This window comes from Setaria viridis, chromosome 1 (assembly GCF_005286985.2).
Source record: "Setaria viridis chromosome 1, Setaria_viridis_v4.0, whole genome shotgun sequence".
NCBI classification, from domain to species: domain Eukaryota; kingdom Viridiplantae; phylum Streptophyta; class Magnoliopsida; order Poales; family Poaceae; genus Setaria; species Setaria viridis.
Window position 1 is genome coordinate 354,911 of NC_048263.2, and position 19,270 is coordinate 374,180.

Sequence of the window (19,270 nt, forward strand, 5' to 3'; positions counted from 1 at the left end):
AAGACGATCGGACGGTCGCGCGGTGACCACCTGGAGGATCCAAGGGTTCTAGCAACCACACAGCTTTTGGGTCAACAAGGTCCAATAGTAGTATATAGTTGGGCCACAGCTTTTGCTGGGAAGCCCATGGAACAGCCCATACAAGGCCCAACTGTCCGTCCCGACGAAGTGTGTCGTCTCGCTCGTGACGTCGTCTCGCACCACAATTTCCCCCCAAATCCATCCATCCAACCTCTCGCGCCGCCGCCCGCCGGCCCCGCCGTCCGTCGTCCCCTCCCGCGCGCCGCACCGGGCACGCGTTGCCGTCGCTGTCTTCCTCGGCCTCCCAACTCCGCCGGCGTTGGAGAAGTTCTCCGTCCCTGCTAACCAGTTGCTAGGGACTGGAATTGGTATACGCTTCTCGCTTTGTTTCCCTTTTTTCGCCGCCGATGTTCCTTTCCAACCAAACATGCATCTGCGAAACAAAGTTTGCTAGGTCGATTGATTTTTAATAGGATTTCTCTGCACTTGGATCACTGCTACTACTTGTCTAAATGCTAATCATCTCAACAGTCAGTGCATTTTGTTTGTTTAAGTGGATAATCCAATGCTGCATACGTCATAGGCCAGTTTGAAACAGGCAACAGCCTCATTTGTGAGTTTCACCACATTTCCTTACCTTAATCCGTATGCACCAGAAGATTCGAACTCTTCGTGAGAATTATGTTTATATTTTTTGAGCAGCTATCTTATCTGGCGCTCACTTCTCAGTCTATGAGGTCATCAGTCACAGGCTTTCTGGCATGCACGCACTAGATATGATTTTCAAGACACACTCATTGTTTTGATCCTGATGACTCGCATAATTTCTTATTTTGTTCTATTTATTTTACTTCTCAAACACTGAGTTCTTTACCACTTTTATTTCCTACAGTAGGAGTATTCCTGTCAAGATGATCTCATCCTGCCCCATCTGCAATATACAAGTTCTTACAGCTGAGCTGGAGCAGTAATGGCCGATTCTTCTCTGTGCTTCTACAATTTGACCTCTCCTGACTCTTTTCTCTCCAGTATGGTATTATATCCCACTCACCAGTATCTTACGCAAAGTTTTCCCTCATCATTTGTAGGCATGCCAACATCCACTTTGAGGATGATGATCAACTTCAAAAGGACATGGAATTGGCACATCAGATGGCACTTGCTGAATCAAATACAGATATCATGGTAGCGAAATCGCTTTTTTTCTATTTTAATAATAGCTGCTGTAGATCGTGGTTCTTTTCAATAGTAGAATAGAATGCTTTCTCTGCATAACACTTGCTGAATCTAGTAAATATATCATGGCAATGTTCCACTCACGATTTTCTCTTTCTTAAGGACAGTAGACACTGGTCACTGTTCATTTCAAGAGTAGAAGTTCTATGTGAGTTGCAGGTTCTTATCATCCTAGTGTGCTCCACTGGCCCAGAAAGGCAGAAACACTTTTTGGGACTTGATGTTTTGCATTCCTTCTTTTTGAAAAGTTACCAATGCAGCTGGTATTTTTTTGCAGGATGGTCCTGAACATTGTGCGGGATCATTCACCAGTGACTCTAATGCTCAAGGGGCCTCATCAAGTCATAGTGAATACTTGCATCATTATGGAAAGTTATTAGATGAACAGATTTCTTGCTTGGTCGGAGCACAAATTCGAAGTAAAGTTCAAGAAGTAGAAGGAGGTATAATGAGCTTATTGAGGAGCTGCTTGGAGTCAGAAGGTGGTTCTTCAACATGTATGATATCAGGCTATATTGAGCATCATCAGAGTCTTCCATCAGAAGATAAGGGATGGGGTTGTGGGTGGAGAAATATTCAGATGCTGAGCTCTCATCTGTTGAAGCAAAGACCAGAAGCTAGAGAGGTGTTATTTGGTGGTTCTGGATTTGTTCCTGACATCCCATCTCTCCAGAGATGGCTTGAGATTGCTTGGGATAAAAATTTTGATATCATTGGTTCGAACCACTTTGATAACAAAGTTTACGGTGCCAAGAAATGGATAGGGACTACAGAATGTGCTACCCTCTTTCGCTCTTTTGGCCTCCATGCAAGGATCGTAGATTTTGATAGCACAGAATCATCTGGCCTCAAAAGTAAGAATGGAAAACATGCAGCGAGTCAAGTACAAGGGCCTATGGACAAGTTCTTGATAAAGAATAATCCTCCAAAATCATCGTCTGAACTTTGTCAAGAGGATGCTGAAAGTATGAGAGGACAGCAGGTCCTTGTTGACTGGATTTGGAACTACTTTGCAAGTGGCTGCTCTGATAGATTTACCACACCCCGTGTCACTGTCAGCAACAAAAGGTAAGAGCTTCTATGTCTCCATGTTTGAGAAATGTTCTTTGGCATAATCTGAAATGCTTGCAGTTTCTAGAAATAACTCTGAAGATTGGTATTGACTAACTAAAGAGGTGTCATTCACAGCCCACTGTATTTCCAACATCAAGGCCATTCAAGGACAATAGTTGGGATTCAAAAGAAAAAGGGTCGTGGATCTCAGGACCAATATACCCTTTTGATTTTAGATCCTGGTCATGTAAGTTACTGTCACCATACCTTTTGTTAATGTGAACTATTTTCCCTTCAATGTTTCAGTTATCTATGATGTAGTTTCAGTCTGTTTGAAGGTATGCTGTTAGCTTGTTGATTTCAAAGATATTTGCTATTTTCATGTTTCACATTTTCTGAACAATCACTTCAAGGACCACCTACATAAATTGTGAATGGATGCTTAGTGTGCATTTACTTTTTACACTGCAAAGAAGCTTCAGAACCTCTTGCTTTTCATGTGAATGGATTATTGTGATATAGATTGAAAAGGCAGCAACTAGACTACAGAAATGCACCTGCCTGTATTATTCCTTGTACCATGTCAGCATATTGTGGATTAAATTTTATTTTCCTTGGTTCCTTTACTTTGTATAAACATAATCCACTTTGAAACTGCTAGTCTAGACTTTGAATTACTGTTTGCCCTGTCAATACATTATTCAAATATTTTTCTTTAATGGCCATAGAGAACAGCGGATCTAGAAAGGACTCTCAGAAGTAAAAAAGGATGGCAATCTCTGGTGAAAAGAGGTGTCCACACCCTCAGGAAGCCACAGTATCAGGTACACCATGGCCAAAATACATGAAATTAAGAAGGATTACAGGCATGTGATGCAGCAATATAATACATGATCCATTGTTCATGTCATGTTATCAGTTGTGTTATGTGGATTCTGGAATTGCTGGTTCAGAAGAAATAGAGCAACTCAAGACAATTGACAGTATACTTGTCAGGTTTTAGATTCCTGGTAAGTATGAAAAGCTTTTTATCTATTATTCAGATGTTATGGTAAGATTAACAAGATGAGTGATTCAGTTTATGGAAAATCATGGCTATAGTAAGTTTGTGCGCCACCATTTTATCAACCCCTTGATATCCATCATTCAGATGATACAGTAAGCTAAACAAAATGATTGATTCAATTTATGAAAAATCGTGGCTAAGGAACTATTTGTTTGCACACCGCCATTTTATGGACTCCTTGATACCAGCTACTTGGCCTAGCACGATATTATATTCATGCAGCATTACCTGGATAATTTGGAGCATATTTCTAATGGCTTAACAGAAATTGGGATGGCGATCATATGTATTGTGCATACAGGGTTCTCTTCCCAGTTTGAAGAAACAAGGACATCTAATACATTTTCGAGCTCTCCAATTGGTTGGGCAATGTATGAATGCCGTAGCATGTATGGCTCTGCAGAGAAGTATGATATATTTTTTTCCTACGCCCATATCTGTTAAAGAAATACACGAACGTAAATGATATTGATATCTTTTCAACTTTTTCATTTAATATTTGACACTATGCCCTATCTTTAAATATATATATATAAAAATCAGAAAAATCTGTGCAAACTAGGACAGCAGTATATGTCGAGTGAAATGGGAAGTGAGGCTTGCTGCTTACTATATGTTAACTTAGGTTGCAGGATCTTTGAAGCGACCAGACTGATTGTGCTGCTGTTTGCAGGACCTTTGAAGCAGCCTGACTGTTTGCCGACTGGATCTACCAGTTGACGGGGGTTGCATCTGCAGCTGTAGTTAAATGAAACAGCACTTAGCGTTGCTGTCTTCTGTGGCCAACCTACGAGAGACCGTCAGAGTCACTTGAGTTGAAGCGGAGGAATCAAGTCTTTGTACATATACAATATCCTACGAAACACTATTGCCCTTGGATCCCGAACAGTTAGCCTTTTGTGATGGATCTGATGCTGCACAGTCAGCTCAGCTGACTAGAATATCGACTTGAGGACTGCATTGTGCATGAGTGCCATGAGTGGGAATCTGTAAATGGTGTAAGCTGCTTTCTGTTGCAGTATGAGGTTCCTGAAGCAAAGAACATCCAAGTGGAATTGTCTGAAACTTGTCGGTTCGTGGGACCTGATGGGTTTTTTTTTTCTGTCTTGGGGTGAACTGGCAGGCATATTGAGAGTGTTCCTTATGCACTGCACTTGGATTGCATGGAACTTAACATATGTACAAGGTGACTTGGTGGCGGTTATCTGTTGTGTCATGCTGCCTACCATCCTGGTACCTGAAAGTACTGTTTGTGAATGCTACGTGCAGATGTTTGTTGGATGTTGGGTGGCAAGCAAGCCATTCCTTTTCCACTGAATTGCACATCTCCCAGTACAGAACTCTGGGGGAGTTTGGTTCCTCGAGCTAAAGTTTAGTCCGTGTCACATCGAATATTCAGAGGCTAATTAGGAGGATTAAATATGAGTTAATTATAAAACTAATTACACAGACGAGGTGAATCTATTAAGCCTAATTAATCCATCATTAGCAAATGTTTATTGTAGCAGCACATTGTCAAATCATGGACTAATTAGGCTTAATAGATTTATCTCGCTGTTTAGCCTCCATCTGTATAATAGGTTTTGTAAATAGTCTACATTTAATACTCCTAATTAGTATATAAACATTCGATGTGACAGGTGCTGGAACCTAACGCCCCCTCTGTTAACGCCTTTTGTGCCGGATGAACAGCTCCTATCTAGTCTAGTACTCGATTGCTACTTGGAAGATCAAAAATGGAAGGAAATGTATACGGTCAGGTTGAATTGAGTCCAGTTTTTGTAACAGTGCATTATGGGCATACGATAATCCCGTTAGCTTATGACCGGTCAAGAGCGTGATAGGATGATAATACTATAATGGTTGGATGTAAACTAATTGTTTCATTATTTTTTTTGTTAGGCACGGCAGCGGATGCGTATTAGTTATGCAGCACGACTATCTAGACCAGGTTTTGCTTGGCGGTCAACTAGAACCCTATACTTGTCCTAGATACTGATGCTTAACGACATGCATGTATATATAACCGTAGATATACTTAGTTTGCAGTAGAGACGCCAAAAAGAGAGGTCCTCCTTGGTTGTCTTTCCTCTCTTCCCTTCCCTTCCCTTTAGGCGGGGGGTGGGGCCCACCCGGCAGTGACAACGTGGAAGGCACACCGCACGAACACGCCGCACCTCACACAAAAGCAAAATCCATCCATCCTCCGAATTTCGATTTCCAACCCCGGCTGCCCCCACCGCCGCACCAGCCCAATGTCACGCGTCGGCGACGCCCGCGGCCTCGAGGCGGAGGCGGCGGCCGCGGCCGAGGCGGCGCGGGAGCTGCGGGAGGCGGCCGCCGCCCTCGTCGCCACGCGCGCCGCCGAGGAGGAGGCGCTGCGCCGCCGCGCCGTCGCACTCGACGCCGACGTCCGCCGCCTCCAGGGCTCGCTACCCGCCCTCGACCCCTCCGCGGTCGACAAGGTCCTCCTCGCCTTCTCTACCCCATCCTCCACCTCCTTCCTTCCTCGTACGGGCTCGATTACCTCGACGCCGCGCCGCGCGGGTGCCTTCACCACGCTTTGCTTCGAATTCCAGATCGCGATCAGCTTGCCAAACCAAATTTATGCCTGCTCGTGCTCCATGCGTGGGCCATGGACCCTACGGCGGGGATATCATCAAAATTTGGGCCACCATCCCCATTGTATGATTAGGCATCAAGATATCCGCCTGGAGGAGGATTAATTAGGTTGGCTATTCTTATTGTCCCCGCATAGCAGAGTTTTGAAGCGCAGACATCCTCCCTACACTGCATGCGCTCCAATGGTTACGTTCCAATACAGTTTCGGATGCTCGAGGATTGGAGCCCAATCCACGTTTAGGAACGCATACTAGTACCTTGTTGTCGCACCAAGTGGGAGGACTTGCCAGTAGGACGACAGCTCATGTGCCTGTGTGAATTCAAGCTAATTTTGCTTGGACCTAGCGGGCTCTCGTTCTGCACTCATCGCCTGCCCTTTGCAACCAGGCAGTTCATACCTGTTCTTAGGAGGTTATGTACTGCTGTAAACCTGAAACATCACCTCTTGTAAAACCCTAAGCATGTTCTTACTTATTAACACCTTGCAGCACTTAAGCTCTATCCTTGTGAGCATATATGCGTTTGTTGTTTGATGTGGACATCAGCTAAATCTGACATTTGTACTTGCTGCAGGTCGAGGAGGAATTGGAGCGTGCCAGGGTTGCCATCGCAGATAGTGATGTGGCCTCATTTCTCCCCAGCAAGAGAAATGGTTAGATATGTTTCATTTCATATACCACCTTTTTGCTTGGGCTGAAGTTTAATGCTTATGTCAGGTAATGATTTGTGGATTTTGATGTACTTTCTTCTGAACATGCAGGGAAGTTCCTTAAGATGTTTCTAGGCCCTGTGAATGTGCGGGTGGCTAGGAAGGAAGATAAGCTCAAAATCAAGGATGAGTACAATAATTACAGGGTACGCTTAAGATACTTCCTCAATGTCATTCAAAAAGAGTATATAGATTTTTTTTCGGATATGATATCAAGAGATGAATTGACAATATCATCTGCTTAAACTTTAGACCCTTTCTAGTCATGGCTTGCGCACTCTAATGATTGCTCCTATGCGCGTAAAATTTGATTTCTGTAAGCATTATGAAATAAACTCATATAACATCTCACCTTTAATCTACCACTGCTTACAAAATTTAAGGGAAATTTAAATCATCAGGATAATTGGGTAAACATGGAAAATTCAGAAAGCGTTCCAGTGAAACATCTAGCCTGTTTTGTGTGATACAGTTATGTTTTGCAAACCTCTAGTTACTAAAGAAACATACAGTGCTGGGCTGTATGATGGTAAATATGTTGTAAAGTTATGTACAAGTACATATTTAAATTTCGAATCCAAATAATCCTTAATTGATTGATCTTAGAGCTGAACTGACATTGCATCTTGTAAACTATAAGAATGCATGACACAAATGGTGTTGATGTTTTAACCTTTTCTATTGGCAGGATAGGACTGCCTATAAGTTTCTGCTGTTTCCATCTATCCTCCTCCTACTGAGATGGTGGATATGGGATGGATGCCTTCCAGCTTGGGCAGTTCAGGTCTACCAGGTATTTCATGAGTACTATGATACTCCTTGAATATTTTTACCCTGCTAAAGCACTGTATTGTCCAACAAGAACATTCTAAATAGTGTCTTTCCATTTGTCAGGCTTGGTTACTGTTCCTGTACGCTAGCTTTGCTTTGCGGGAGAATGTGTTGATTGCAAATGGTAGTGACATTCGTCCATGGTAAGGGATCATCACTTCTGAACTTTCATTGCTTAAGATATTTAAAACATTTGACTGCAGCACTTAAGCGTCATTTGCAAACATGTTTAGTTAAGTTTTCTCAAGTCAAATAATTTGTCGGTACTTGAAGGGACTTTGATCAACATCTAAAAACTATGTTTAGTTTATTTACTTGTTAGATTTCTTCTCCAGTGCATGCTCCTTTTATAATGTTTCGCTACTATTTTCAGGTGGATATATCACCACTATCTAGCAATGGTAATGGCTCTTATTAGCCTTACATGGGAGATAAAGGGACAGCCTGATTGTTCTAGTAAGCAGGTACATGCTCTAATTTTTTTTTCCTGGAGGAGGCACTGGAGTAGGCATCATTTGGCAGCAATCCTGAATCTTCGAACACTGCACTCAAACACTGATCTTTTGCAGAGAGGGGTGCAACTCTTCCTGCGTTGGGCAATAATGCAAGGGATTGCAATGCATCTACAGAACAGATATCAGCGCCAAAGATTACGCACTCGCATAGCTCTAGGAAAGGTAATATCTTGTCGTGATTCAAGAAACAAAAATAATCAATATACATATACATAATTGAAAGTTTCAGTACAACACGAGTTAACACTCGCAATTTGGATCACATGACTGTAGCTTTGGAAATTTCTTGACCTCGATTCAAAGGATGGGCACGTCTCAGTGTTCCAGAACATGACTCTAATTAGAACCAAAAAGTTTCCTGTATATGATAGAACTTGGACATGTGTATCTTCACTTGGTGCTTATGAAGAGTACATCAATCTATTTGATGTTTTTCTTAGTTTTACATTTAAGCTATAGCGAACTCTGGTAAAAAAAACCTTGGGGCAGTGGTTATGGTTACTGCTAGAATGTGAACCATCCAATCAATTTTGTCTGATATCATTATGCAAATACCTTTTTTAAGCTCAACGTGACTTTCCTCACAACACACAGGCAAAAAGAATGGATGTTGTCGCTGGAGAAACAGCCGGTGTGGAGGGACAGCTCTTGTTGCTGTACCCTGTCCTTTTTATATTACAGGTATGTGGTGTTAATTCAAAGCGCTGCAGTTCCTAGTAGCTCCTTCAGAACATGTCGTCAGTCCTTTGTACATAAATTATGTATATCACAGATATCCTCTGTATGCTGCACTGATCACTTGATCCTTGTTACTCCATGCTTGCAGGGTTTTGAAGCGTATGTTGGAGTTTTGCTTCTTCAGACAGCTTTGCACGGGCTTGCCTCCGAATGGCAGGCAAGCATAATTTAACATTTTTCGCTATTGGCAGTTGAATGGCAGATAGGATTAGATATTGTCCAGCTGTCCTTGGTTGAATTTATTGCTATTCGGAATTTATTGCCTTGCCTAATATTTGAAAAAATATTTAAAGAATCAAGGTGGTTATGGAGTGATAGGTCAAAACTGTCCTGACCATGTTGGTATGGCACTTTGTCATGAACTGAAGTTTGCACCATGTTTTCAAATTTTGCCAGGTTGTAGTTTGTGGGATCTTGCTGGTGGTAATGGCAGTGGGCAACTTTGTCAACACTGTGGAGACACTGGTATTGAAGTTGAGGTTCAAAGCAAAGATGAAGAGGGCAAAGAGCAGGCAGGACCGCCCGCATCAAAATTGACGAAAGCAGAACTCTGACACCATCTCTTTTGTAAATCCTTTGACCCATAAAACATTTTTGGCTGCTTGTAATCCCCTGCTTCGGTAATTGGTCATTCAAGTTGGCACCCTAGACGACACGACTAAAAGATACAAATATTTCCACTTCAGTTGAAAATTGCGAGTTTGCATGTATGCTTGAGCTCTAAATCTTTGAGTTTTGATAAAGATAGGTAATGTATCCAAAGTTGTGTATAGAATAAGGGTATTAGACTGTTGCAGCTCTGTATAAATGGTGCAGAGGCTTGTAAGGTTTGGTGGTGTCATGGCTCTTTTAAACAGGGTGGTGTGAATGACGAGTGTCATTTCTGTCTTGTGCTCCAACTACTTGTGCTGGCAATCCATCACATGGTATGATGGCAAGCAACCTTGCTGCAACTACTTAACATAAGGTTAAGCTTATTATTGGTCATATGTTATCAACAGTATCCCAATAGCAGACTACTAGTGTACATTCTCATGGGACTTTTTTGTTGTTGCTGTTAGAATAGTGCTCACGGGGATTCATCATTTTGTTCCAGGTGCATATTGCGGCTCAAATAAATTTTTGTGTATTTTCCATTGTTTTTGATGCCGTGGTCCTGGGAATTCTAAAAATGGCCTATCCTTGTTCCAAGTGCGTCTGGTCAGAGAAAAAAAAATGCATCTGTTTTGGATGCCGTGGTCCTGGAAATTCTGCTGCTCTCTCATATGCCAAGCACTAAATCGCGAAAAACATCTGCAGGGCAGGACCAGGCTTGGAGAATCCAATCCCGCTAGAAACGGAGCAAAGCCGCAACCCAATCCTTGAACAATCATATGCCTGCCGGCCCGCCCTCCAAAACTGCCCCTGCTTTTCGACCCCAAACAACTTGAATGCTTCTCCTCTGCTCTGCTTGCACATCATCACCCATCTCTACATTTCTACTAGCTGGTGCAGAGCTGGGCCAGACAAACTTTACCCTTTTTAATTACTGATACTGAAAAAAAAAATCCATCCCATCATATTTACATTTCACTCTGGTCAACCTCTGTCCTCTCCCAATGCACAATCATTTCCTTACAAGCCTAAGTTCTCGCCATCGATCTTTGTACCCTAGTCAACGAGAACAGCCAAACGGTGATTCTAGTACTAATGCTACAAGAACAAACACACAAATAAAAGAGACACAAACAAGCAATTTGCTGCTAGGAAATTAAAATGGGAACGAAGAATAATCCTGAATCATGTGAGCTCCAACAGCTTGCTCAGCTGAATATGGTGGTCACCGTGATCGGCCTTGGCAATGGACCTCGCCGCCTTCTCCGCGATGGACGCGCGCACCTGCGCCATCGCCGGCCGGAGCCCCGGCTGCGCCGCCGCGCACTCCACGGCGATCCTCGCCACCTCGCCGGCCTCTTCCTCATCGTACCCTTCCCCTAGCCTGGCGTCGACGAGCCCGGCCACCCCGCGCGCCCTGACGCGCGGCAGTATCCTCGCCGCCAGGTTCTCCGACCCGGGCTCGCCGGCGGCTGGCAGGCCCGTGACGGCCTCGAGCAGCAGCACGCCGAAGCTGTACACGTCGGACTTCTTGGACACGATGCCGGTGCGGAGGAAGAATGGGTCGGCGTAGCCCGGCGAGCCCACGGCGGCGCGCGTGGGGGCGACGGCGGCGGAGAAGCCCTCGCAGGCGGAGCCCAGGTCGCAGAGCCGCGCGCCGAGGCCACGGCCGTCGAGGAGCACGTTGGACGCCGACACGTCGCCGTGCACCACGGGGGGCGCGCCGCCGCCGCCGGCGGAGGCGTCGTGCAGGTGCTCCAGCGCGCAGGCCACGTCGTGGACGATGCGCATGCGCTGGGGCCAGGAGAGAGGAGGGGCCGTGGCGCCGCCGTGGAGCCGGTCGGCCAGCGTGCCGCCGGCGAGGTACTCCAGGACCAGCGCGCCGCCTTCCTCTGCACGCACGTAGGCAGTAACAATAATTTATTACTTGCTCTTCCTCAATGGTTAATTTGCTGAGGAGGACACTGTGCACTGTAATTTCTTTGATACGACTAGGAACATGCATGCATGGGTGTTTACTAGTATGTTTTAACCGCGGGGTGAACTGTGAAAGCGAAGGGAATCGACAGCGACGACCAAACTGATCGGCGAGCTGCAGGTTTGGTTCTACTTTGACGAAAGGAGTGGAGATGGTACAAAAAGAAATAAATACGCGGGAGGTGTAGCCGTTGCTCTCCTCTCTCCTCTCGTTAGGTGGAGGGGAGTAAAGTGATGTCACGCGCGCACCCTTTGCAGCTGTAGCAACTAGCAACCACCCCCTCCTGTTTTTCATTTTTATTTGCAATATTTTTTCCCCCTCGGTGACTAGCAACACTGCTCGAGTCTACATAATAAAGCTATTTCTTTTCCCTCAAAAAAAAGTATATATAAAAGCATGACTTGTAAATAAGTACTGAGGGGTAAACAAAGTCGTCAATGCGTGCATGCCAAAAAAGAAAAGAAAATTTTGCCAGCATGTATGTGTAAGAAATATTCATGCTAATCCAAATTAGTTCTTATTTGCTTGCATATAAACTGGTGGGTATCCAGAACTTACATGAAGTTAAACAAGCTAATCGATCAAGAGGAGCCATCAGTGATTAAAAAGGGCAAGGAAGAAGCAAGTTTGTAACAGGGACAGTTTGTTTGAAGCAGATGGACCAAGCAGCGTAGCGTAGCGTAGCGTAGCGTCAAAGCTTCACTTATTCATTCTTTACGAGCAGACAAAAAAAAAAGAATAGAGCAGAAAAGTAAAGTAACAGGGGAAGACGAATAATTAAACAAAAATGAGCACGCACCGTGGTCGTCGGAGTACGCGAGGAGCGCGACGATGTGCGGGTGCCGGAGCCGGCGGAGCAGGTCGAGCTCCTGGCGGAACGCGCGCAGGCGCCTCTCGCCGCCGCACCAGCGGTGCACCTTGACGGCGACGGGCGCGCCGTCGCGGAGCCTGGCGAGGTAGACGGTGCTGGAGCCGCCGCGGCCCACGACGGCCGCCTCGTCGAAGCCGCCGGTGAGCGCCTCCACCTCCCGCCACGCCAGCCGCCGCGGCGCTTGCTGCTGCTGCTGCTGCTTGGCCGCAGCCGCTGGCGGCGACTCCGATGACAAGGCCAGCTCGTACTGCGGCTGGTGGTGGTGAGGCAGTGGCGCCTCGGGGTCGGCGTCGGGGCGGCGGAGGGCGGCGAGGCAGTGGCGGACGAGGAGGCAGGCGATGGCCGCGGAGGCGAGGAGGAGGACGCAGAAGAAGATGATGGCGAGCGCCACGGGCAGTTCCATGGCGGCCGCTCGCGGTTGCGCTGTTGCTTGCTTGTCAGAAGCAGCAGCTGCTTCAGTGTGGGGGGGAATGGGATGGGAGAGCAGGAAACGGGGGAGCTGCAATACAACCAGAGGTGAATTCAAGGCGATATATATGATGGTGCAGTGGTGTATAAATGTATATAATACTGATACAATACAGCACGGGATCATATATAATTAATCAGATGGAAATGAAATTAAAGGGAATCAGGGAGGGAGAGCTAGCCTGATTTGTATGCACCAGCTAACTCGTTTCATTATTCACTCCGTCTCCATCGATGGGTTGTTGAAGAGTGCCGCTCAAAAGGAAAAAAGAGAGAAGATGGAGCGGAGGACTAGAATTAACAAAGAAAAAGGGAACAGTGTGATGAATGATGCAGGCCGGCTTTAGCTTCAAACTGGATTTGCAAAGATCGAGTAGACTATGGTATGAAATTAAATCAATGGTCAAAATGTTGTACTAATTGTAAAGATAAAATCCCTATATGTACTTTATTTTTTTAGTACCCACACCTTCCTACATGCATATGAATGAAGCAACGCGAATATGCGATAGATGCAGGGACCAATGCAAACTTAGCTTGTGACGAGATTAATGTCATCGATCAGCATAATATATATCCGATTAAATTAATGCAAATGTTTAGTGGCTGTTTGTAGTGGACGGCGCGACGATATTGTTAGTTATATACACGAGTAGTATGCATATGCATGTACTATGCTATGCTAGAGCAGTGTGAAGTCCACCCAGGTGGCACGTACGCCAACTCGATCCTGTTGTACATTGTTTACACGGTTATTAACGAACTGCACACGAATTTTAATCGATCGATGAGGTCATGGGCACGTACGTACATGTACCACTATATAGTACGTGCAATGAATGAACGTAACGCTGGTTCCGATGCATGCCCAACACACAACACATCAGGCACGTAGTAGTACAGTAAAAAGAAGATTAGGAGAGAGGACGTACGGTTTAATTTACAGTACATAGAGGACTACTAGTAGGTTTGGCCTCAGCTGTCTATAGCTAGCAGCTACTACTGTTGCTGAGTTGAAGCAGCAGCTAGCAGCGTACCACAGTGCCGTGTGCATGCATGCATATACCTGCAGCGCAGCTATCACCAAACTGTACTGTGGATGCAGTACTGGTAATTAATTAATATAATTAGCTACGACATCATCTGCTTGGATCGTTAAACGTTAATTACATGCATAAACAAAGAATTATCTCTCTCTCCAAAGGCATGCAAAACAGACGACAACAGTAGTTTCTTTTGGAAGCGATCGTCGATCGAGGTACAACAGTGCTCTGCTTGCTTGAAGCTGCAACAGCTAGCGTTCCCTATTGATCGATGGAGATGTGACGACATGGTCGATCGTACTTGCTCGTGTTCCTCAGTTGTTAGTTGTCCAACGGATTTATTGCTAATTGAGAATATGCTACAGGGTCCATCCATCATCTCATCATCATCACCATATGGTTAGCTAAGCTAATACACAAGCAATATGCCAAAATATATCTAACTAGCATCAGCGAGATGGAGGCCAATAATGCGTGGCAGCAACCACTTTATCTGTACTTCTCATAATAAGCTGTTTCTGACGAAATCATCAGTTAACCCTGGTCGGGGGTGAAACACCATATGTAAACTTGAGACACAAGCTAGACTCAGCTGAGTCGTTGCTCAATAATATTGTTCGTCAGAAACTGCATCGATCTACGAACTCCGAAGATTATGTTGTCGGTGAGGTGAACCGTCGCTCTCTTTCTCGCTTTCATACTGAAGATCGATCGATGTCAGCACAAAAGCAAGCAACTTGTTTTTCTATACTCGCTCGCTCACGTCAGATGCTCCATTCGTCCGCGTTCCTGCTACTCTCATTGTCATATGTGACATGCATACCGGCTACACTACTGATGATAATGTATGCATTTCTTGGCACGCCACAGATTCTCAGTTGTAGTTGGTGCGTAGCTATATATATTCGCAGCATATATGTATCTCAATCAAAAAGGATTAAAGGTGGCATGCAAGAGTTAGTTAGTTAATTAATTATATATCTATGCACGCAACTGCTACTTTACATATACATTCCATGCATCATATATGATACCAAACTAAAGTCATATCATGTCAAGAGCTAGCAATATCTCGTACTGTACACAAACAAACGATAGAAAAGCAAGTCTAACTAACTAGGAAATAAATAATTTGATTAAACGAAAAGCACGAATATAATTAAATTTTCTACTTGTAGTGCTGCTAATTAAATTGATTATAGGTTTCATGTATGATCTGAGTGGCATCCATCCATCGCGCGCATGCAGATGCAGCAGCAATTGGAAATTATAGTGAAAACCGACAGGGCTAAAAGTGACACTCCATCAGATCGAATAAACCAAACGTGCAGTGCATGCAACAACCAAATGCCTATTGATATATATTATATTAGTTGTGGTTGGATATATCTTTTGGATTGAACGTTTTCCTTGATCTAAAAAAAATATCTTTTGGATTGTGCCAGTCGTATGCAGGCACAAACAGAGATAACGGTTCAACTGTCGTTAACTGTTGATATACGCAGATGGGTACGTATTTTTCACTTTAATTTTGTTCAATCAGGTCGATATATATTAACATCTAATAATCGCATGATGTATATCCATGCAACCACCAAATTAAGTGGCTAACTACGGATTAGTTTATTTCTCTAGCTTTCTCCCTTTTGCAACTAAAGAATATTTATTTATACTTGTTTGATTATTTATTTTGGTTTTGTTTATTTTTGGGTATTATGTGGTTTATTATATTATTATGAGGCCATTTCAGGTATCACTGGTGGAAAAGCGATCATTAGTCCCGGTTGGAGAGACGCATAGGTTCCGAAAATCCAACCTGGACTAATCTGTCGAGACTAAACTCTTTAGTCCCAGTTGGTGAGGATAAGGTGGAGAGAGGGGGGGAACTAAAGGCCCCGGTTGGTGAGGCGAGGCATTTAGTCCCGGTTGGTAATTCCAACCGAGACTAAGGGGGGGCCTTTAGTCCCGGTTGGTGTTTTCAACCGAGACTAAACGTCTTACCAGATTCGCTCGTCCCACTAGCCGTTACAATCGGGACTAAAGGGTCTCTTTAGTCCCGATTGATATTACCAACTAGGACTAAAACTCACGTTAGCGGTGGCCGTTTGACCAGGGCCAGCCCTGGGGGGTAGAGTGTGTGGTCGCGGCGACCAAATCCCAGGGGCATAGTAACGGTAACGCAATTCTTAAGGCAAGGACAATGCTTATGTTCCAAGTAGCATTAAGGTGGGAGCTCAGAAAAAGGTAGCCTTTGTTATTGCCCCGCCCACAATGGTTCACAGTAAAAGGTGATATTAAGGTGGGCCCACTTCGTGGTAAAAAAAAGGACCCAATTCATCTACCGCGCCGCCTCATCCCTATCGCCTCATCCTGCTGTTGGTCCTCTCTCCCACTTGCATCGCGCGCCCTGTCAGTGTTTTATACCGGCAACCTACCGAGGGGGTACTCGAGGTAGTAGATTGGTTGGTGGGGAATCGTCGGATCTGGAACTCAAAGGTAAAAGCGAGGACACAAGACACGGATTTATATAGATTCGGACCGCCAGAGTAGCGTAATACCCTACGTCCTGTTTGGGGTGTTGTATATTGCGTCCTGCGCTTGGGTGTTGTTTGGTGTTGAACCTCTTGGATGGTTCTGAGGGTTCTGCTGATCTAGGTACCCTTGCCCTCCTTTATATACTCCAGGAGGTGGGAAAACTAGTCGTTATAAGGCGGAGTACTAGTAGGATTACATGGTATGAGTCCTAGTAGGATTATAGAGGAATCCTAGTAGGAGCCCGTCTTCTTCCTTCCTCCTGCCCCCCCTCGGCGGAACGGCGGACGGGCGGAGATCGGATAGGAGATCGTCAATTTGCTTCTGTAATCAGACGATTTGATTACTAATTCCCCAATTCTCCATACCATGAATTATTAATTCACTATCACAAGTTATTTAATCTCAACTAATTTATAACTATTGTGTATTTATAATAATTTTAGCACCGTGGGATATCATGTCATCTAGAAATTATGAATCAGGTAACGAGAAAAAAGAAAAGAAAACAAGGTGTGGATGAGTTGATAGAATCACAAAGCGGAGCTATGGATAAATTTTGCAAGAGTAATCAAGGCCCTGAGAGTAATACGGGCGCTTCGACGAACCCAGATGAGTTGCAATAGTTGTTGTGGATAAACCAACTAATGGGAATCATGAAGAAAATGTTAACATCATCGTCGATGATAACAATGCAAGTGACTCTAAGAACATAGTAAATGCATCAGGTGCACATGCACAGTTTGCTAGTGTTGATGAGCAACCAGTTTACACTTCAGATATTTATGATCCAAGAAATTGGGATAATCTTGATAATAAAGCAAGAGACATATTAGTCAAGAAAGTGCCTATAATAGAAGAAAATATTGAATTTCTTCTGAATGCCACCTCAAGACATTTTTATATGCTCATTATTCTAGAAAATTAAGCAATGGAGAGGTACATGATAGAAAATGGTTAGTTTATTTGAAGCACGTTGATAAAGTTTTTTATTTTTGCTATAAGATCTTCAAGTCTAGCACTAGCAAAAGTCCTAGTTCCTTAGCAAGTGATGGGTTTAGAAATTGGAGGCATATCAGTGAGAAGCTTAGAGAACATGAAAATAGTGTCGAGCAACATGAACAATTGGAATGAATTAAGAGCTAGACTGCGGAAAAAGGAAATAATTGACAAAGAAATGCAGCAGCAAATAGCAAATCACAAAGGAGAAAGAACGGTTGAGGTAAGTTTTGTTAAGAATAATAGCCAATGTGAAATTTTTTTGGTAAACGCAATTTGACTTTCAGAGGAAGCAATCAGCAACTTTATAATGATAATAATGGTAATTTCTTAGCTTGTGCTGAGATGATCGCAGAATTTGAGGTGATATGTATAAATAATTTAATATAAATATTGTTTTTAGATACATTTAAGTATTTATTGGTAACATTTTATATATATTTGCTATAATGTTTATATTAAAGGGCCCCGAGTTTACTTTCATCCCGGGCCTCCAAATCTCAGGACCGGCCCTACGTTTGACCCGGGACTAGAGACCTGGAACTAAAGCCCTTTAGTCCCAGGTCCAAAAGCGACCGCGGCTAAAAAGCCTGGATGGAAGATCTCTCCATGTTATTTTAATTTTGGCACACCGACATAATACGCTCGGTTTAATTTGGTGATATATCCATGCATGTTTAATCTGATAGAAGCTAGCCCTATACAACAAATAGTTTGAAACAAGCCATAATCGGTACAAGGACAGTTTTAGCTATCAGTCGCATCAACGTACGTACGTACTACGCTATAGTACCTAATGCTGGACTTGAACATAGTGCTTTGATACGGTAGGGTAGGGTGCAGGCAAGCGTGCTGGACGGGGGAGTGCGTACGAACTGACTACTCCTATCGTATCCGTTTTGCACGCACCGTACGGCACTGCCACATCAAATTATTAATTAATGGCTTCTGCCTAAACCCTAAATATCAAGGACATATTTTCTTCGTACTTCTTCCTCTTAATTAATTTCCTGTTATTACTAAAAACCACTTATTAATTCCTCCAATCATATACGAGTAATTCTAGATTTGTCCCTAATAAGGCTAGCTTATTAAGCTTTGACAACCAATAAATCAATGGTAATAATAAATGTAGTTTATGGTAACATAAGGTTGATGCCACTATACTCTCATCAAGAAACGTAATTATAGAAATGGATGATCAAAGCTACACCTTTGTGGACTGCGCGTATATCCTTTTTTAACAAAAAAGTATATACATATATAATGGAAAGAAATTAAAGTATATTCCTCCATCCCAAATTACTATTCATTTTGACTTTTCTAAATACATAACTTTTTATACTCCAAATTACTAGATATATATTATATTTAGATACGTAAAAAATTCTATGTATCTAGAAAAGCTAAAACGAATAGTAATTTGGAGTATATCTTAATTAAACCGTTCCTATACTTTTTATATGAGGCGCCGGCGGTAGTTGCTCTAACTATACAATGGAAAAAAAGTATATATAATGCTAATAAGAAGAGTTTGACTTGCACGTGGTATGTATACATGCTATACAATCCATTTTATGGGTGGTAGGAAATCGACATATAGAATTAAGATGGACATTACTCGTAGGAATTGGATGATCAACTACTTATTAGCTACTAGCATTGAATTAGTATATACATACTATCAGTATGCATTTAGCGGACGACATCGACATCGTAACGTCCTTAGCTTCTGACTGACCGGTCAACCAAACCATGTTGTTTTTTATTTATAAATTGCATCTTGCTGGTTCTTTACTCCGTCTTCGTTCTTCTTCTTTGCCGTCGAGGCTGAAACTATTTTCATTTTTTTTAAAAGAATCTCAACTTTATTTTCCCAACACGTACGTACTTTGCACCCAAGTCAACGAACATGGTGCGATGAATCCATTCATTTGGGCCGCATTGTTATACCAGGGCCGCATTTGGGCTCTTCTTATTTGGGCCGGCCCAGG

At 43.5% G+C, this 19,270-nt stretch overlaps 3 protein-coding genes across 9 annotated transcripts; 2 read left to right on the plus strand and 1 right to left on the minus strand.

Moving 5' to 3' along the window:
• Positions 1-190: 190 nt before the first annotated feature.
• Positions 191-4,657, plus strand: LOC117849641 (uncharacterized). 7 transcript variants are annotated; one of them, XR_004639070.2, is made up of 9 exons: positions 191-389; positions 914-988; positions 1,110-1,206; positions 1,535-2,325; positions 2,446-2,557; positions 3,039-3,134; positions 3,230-3,320; positions 3,642-3,783; positions 4,050-4,657. XR_004639070.2 is itself a non-coding variant. In XM_034731266.2 (8 exons), the coding sequence occupies exons 2-7, from the start codon at positions 933-935 to the stop codon at positions 3,311-3,313; spliced, it is 1,236 nt and encodes a 411-aa protein (XP_034587157.1). In that variant the 5' UTR covers positions 192-389; positions 914-932; the 3' UTR covers positions 3,314-3,320; positions 4,050-4,657. The 7 variants fall into 7 exon arrangements, 1 of the variants encoding a protein (XP_034587157.1); XR_004639072.2 differs by having other exon boundaries at positions 3,642-3,765; XR_004639069.2 differs by having other exon boundaries at positions 192-389; positions 3,678-3,783.
• Positions 4,658-5,532: 875 nt separating this feature from the next.
• LOC117861737 (uncharacterized) lies at positions 5,533-9,690 on the plus strand. Its single transcript, XM_034745285.2, has 10 exons — positions 5,533-5,841; positions 6,572-6,650; positions 6,759-6,853; positions 7,396-7,500; positions 7,602-7,681; positions 7,912-8,002; positions 8,108-8,215; positions 8,648-8,734; positions 8,880-8,948; positions 9,188-9,690. The coding sequence occupies exons 1-10, from the start codon at positions 5,632-5,634 to the stop codon at positions 9,326-9,328; spliced, it is 1,065 nt and encodes a 354-aa protein (XP_034601176.1). The 5' UTR covers positions 5,533-5,631; the 3' UTR covers positions 9,329-9,690.
• Positions 9,691-10,288: 598 nt separating this feature from the next.
• Positions 10,289-12,894, minus strand: LOC117861725 (salt tolerance receptor-like cytoplasmic kinase 1). Its single transcript, XM_034745276.2, has 2 exons — positions 12,163-12,894; positions 10,289-11,277 (listed from the first exon to the last, which is right to left on the minus strand). Exons 1-2 carry the CDS (start codon positions 12,827-12,829, stop codon positions 10,571-10,573), a joined length of 1,374 nt encoding a protein of 457 aa, XP_034601167.1. The 5' UTR covers positions 12,830-12,894; the 3' UTR covers positions 10,289-10,570.
• Positions 12,895-19,270: the final 6,376 nt, after the last annotated feature.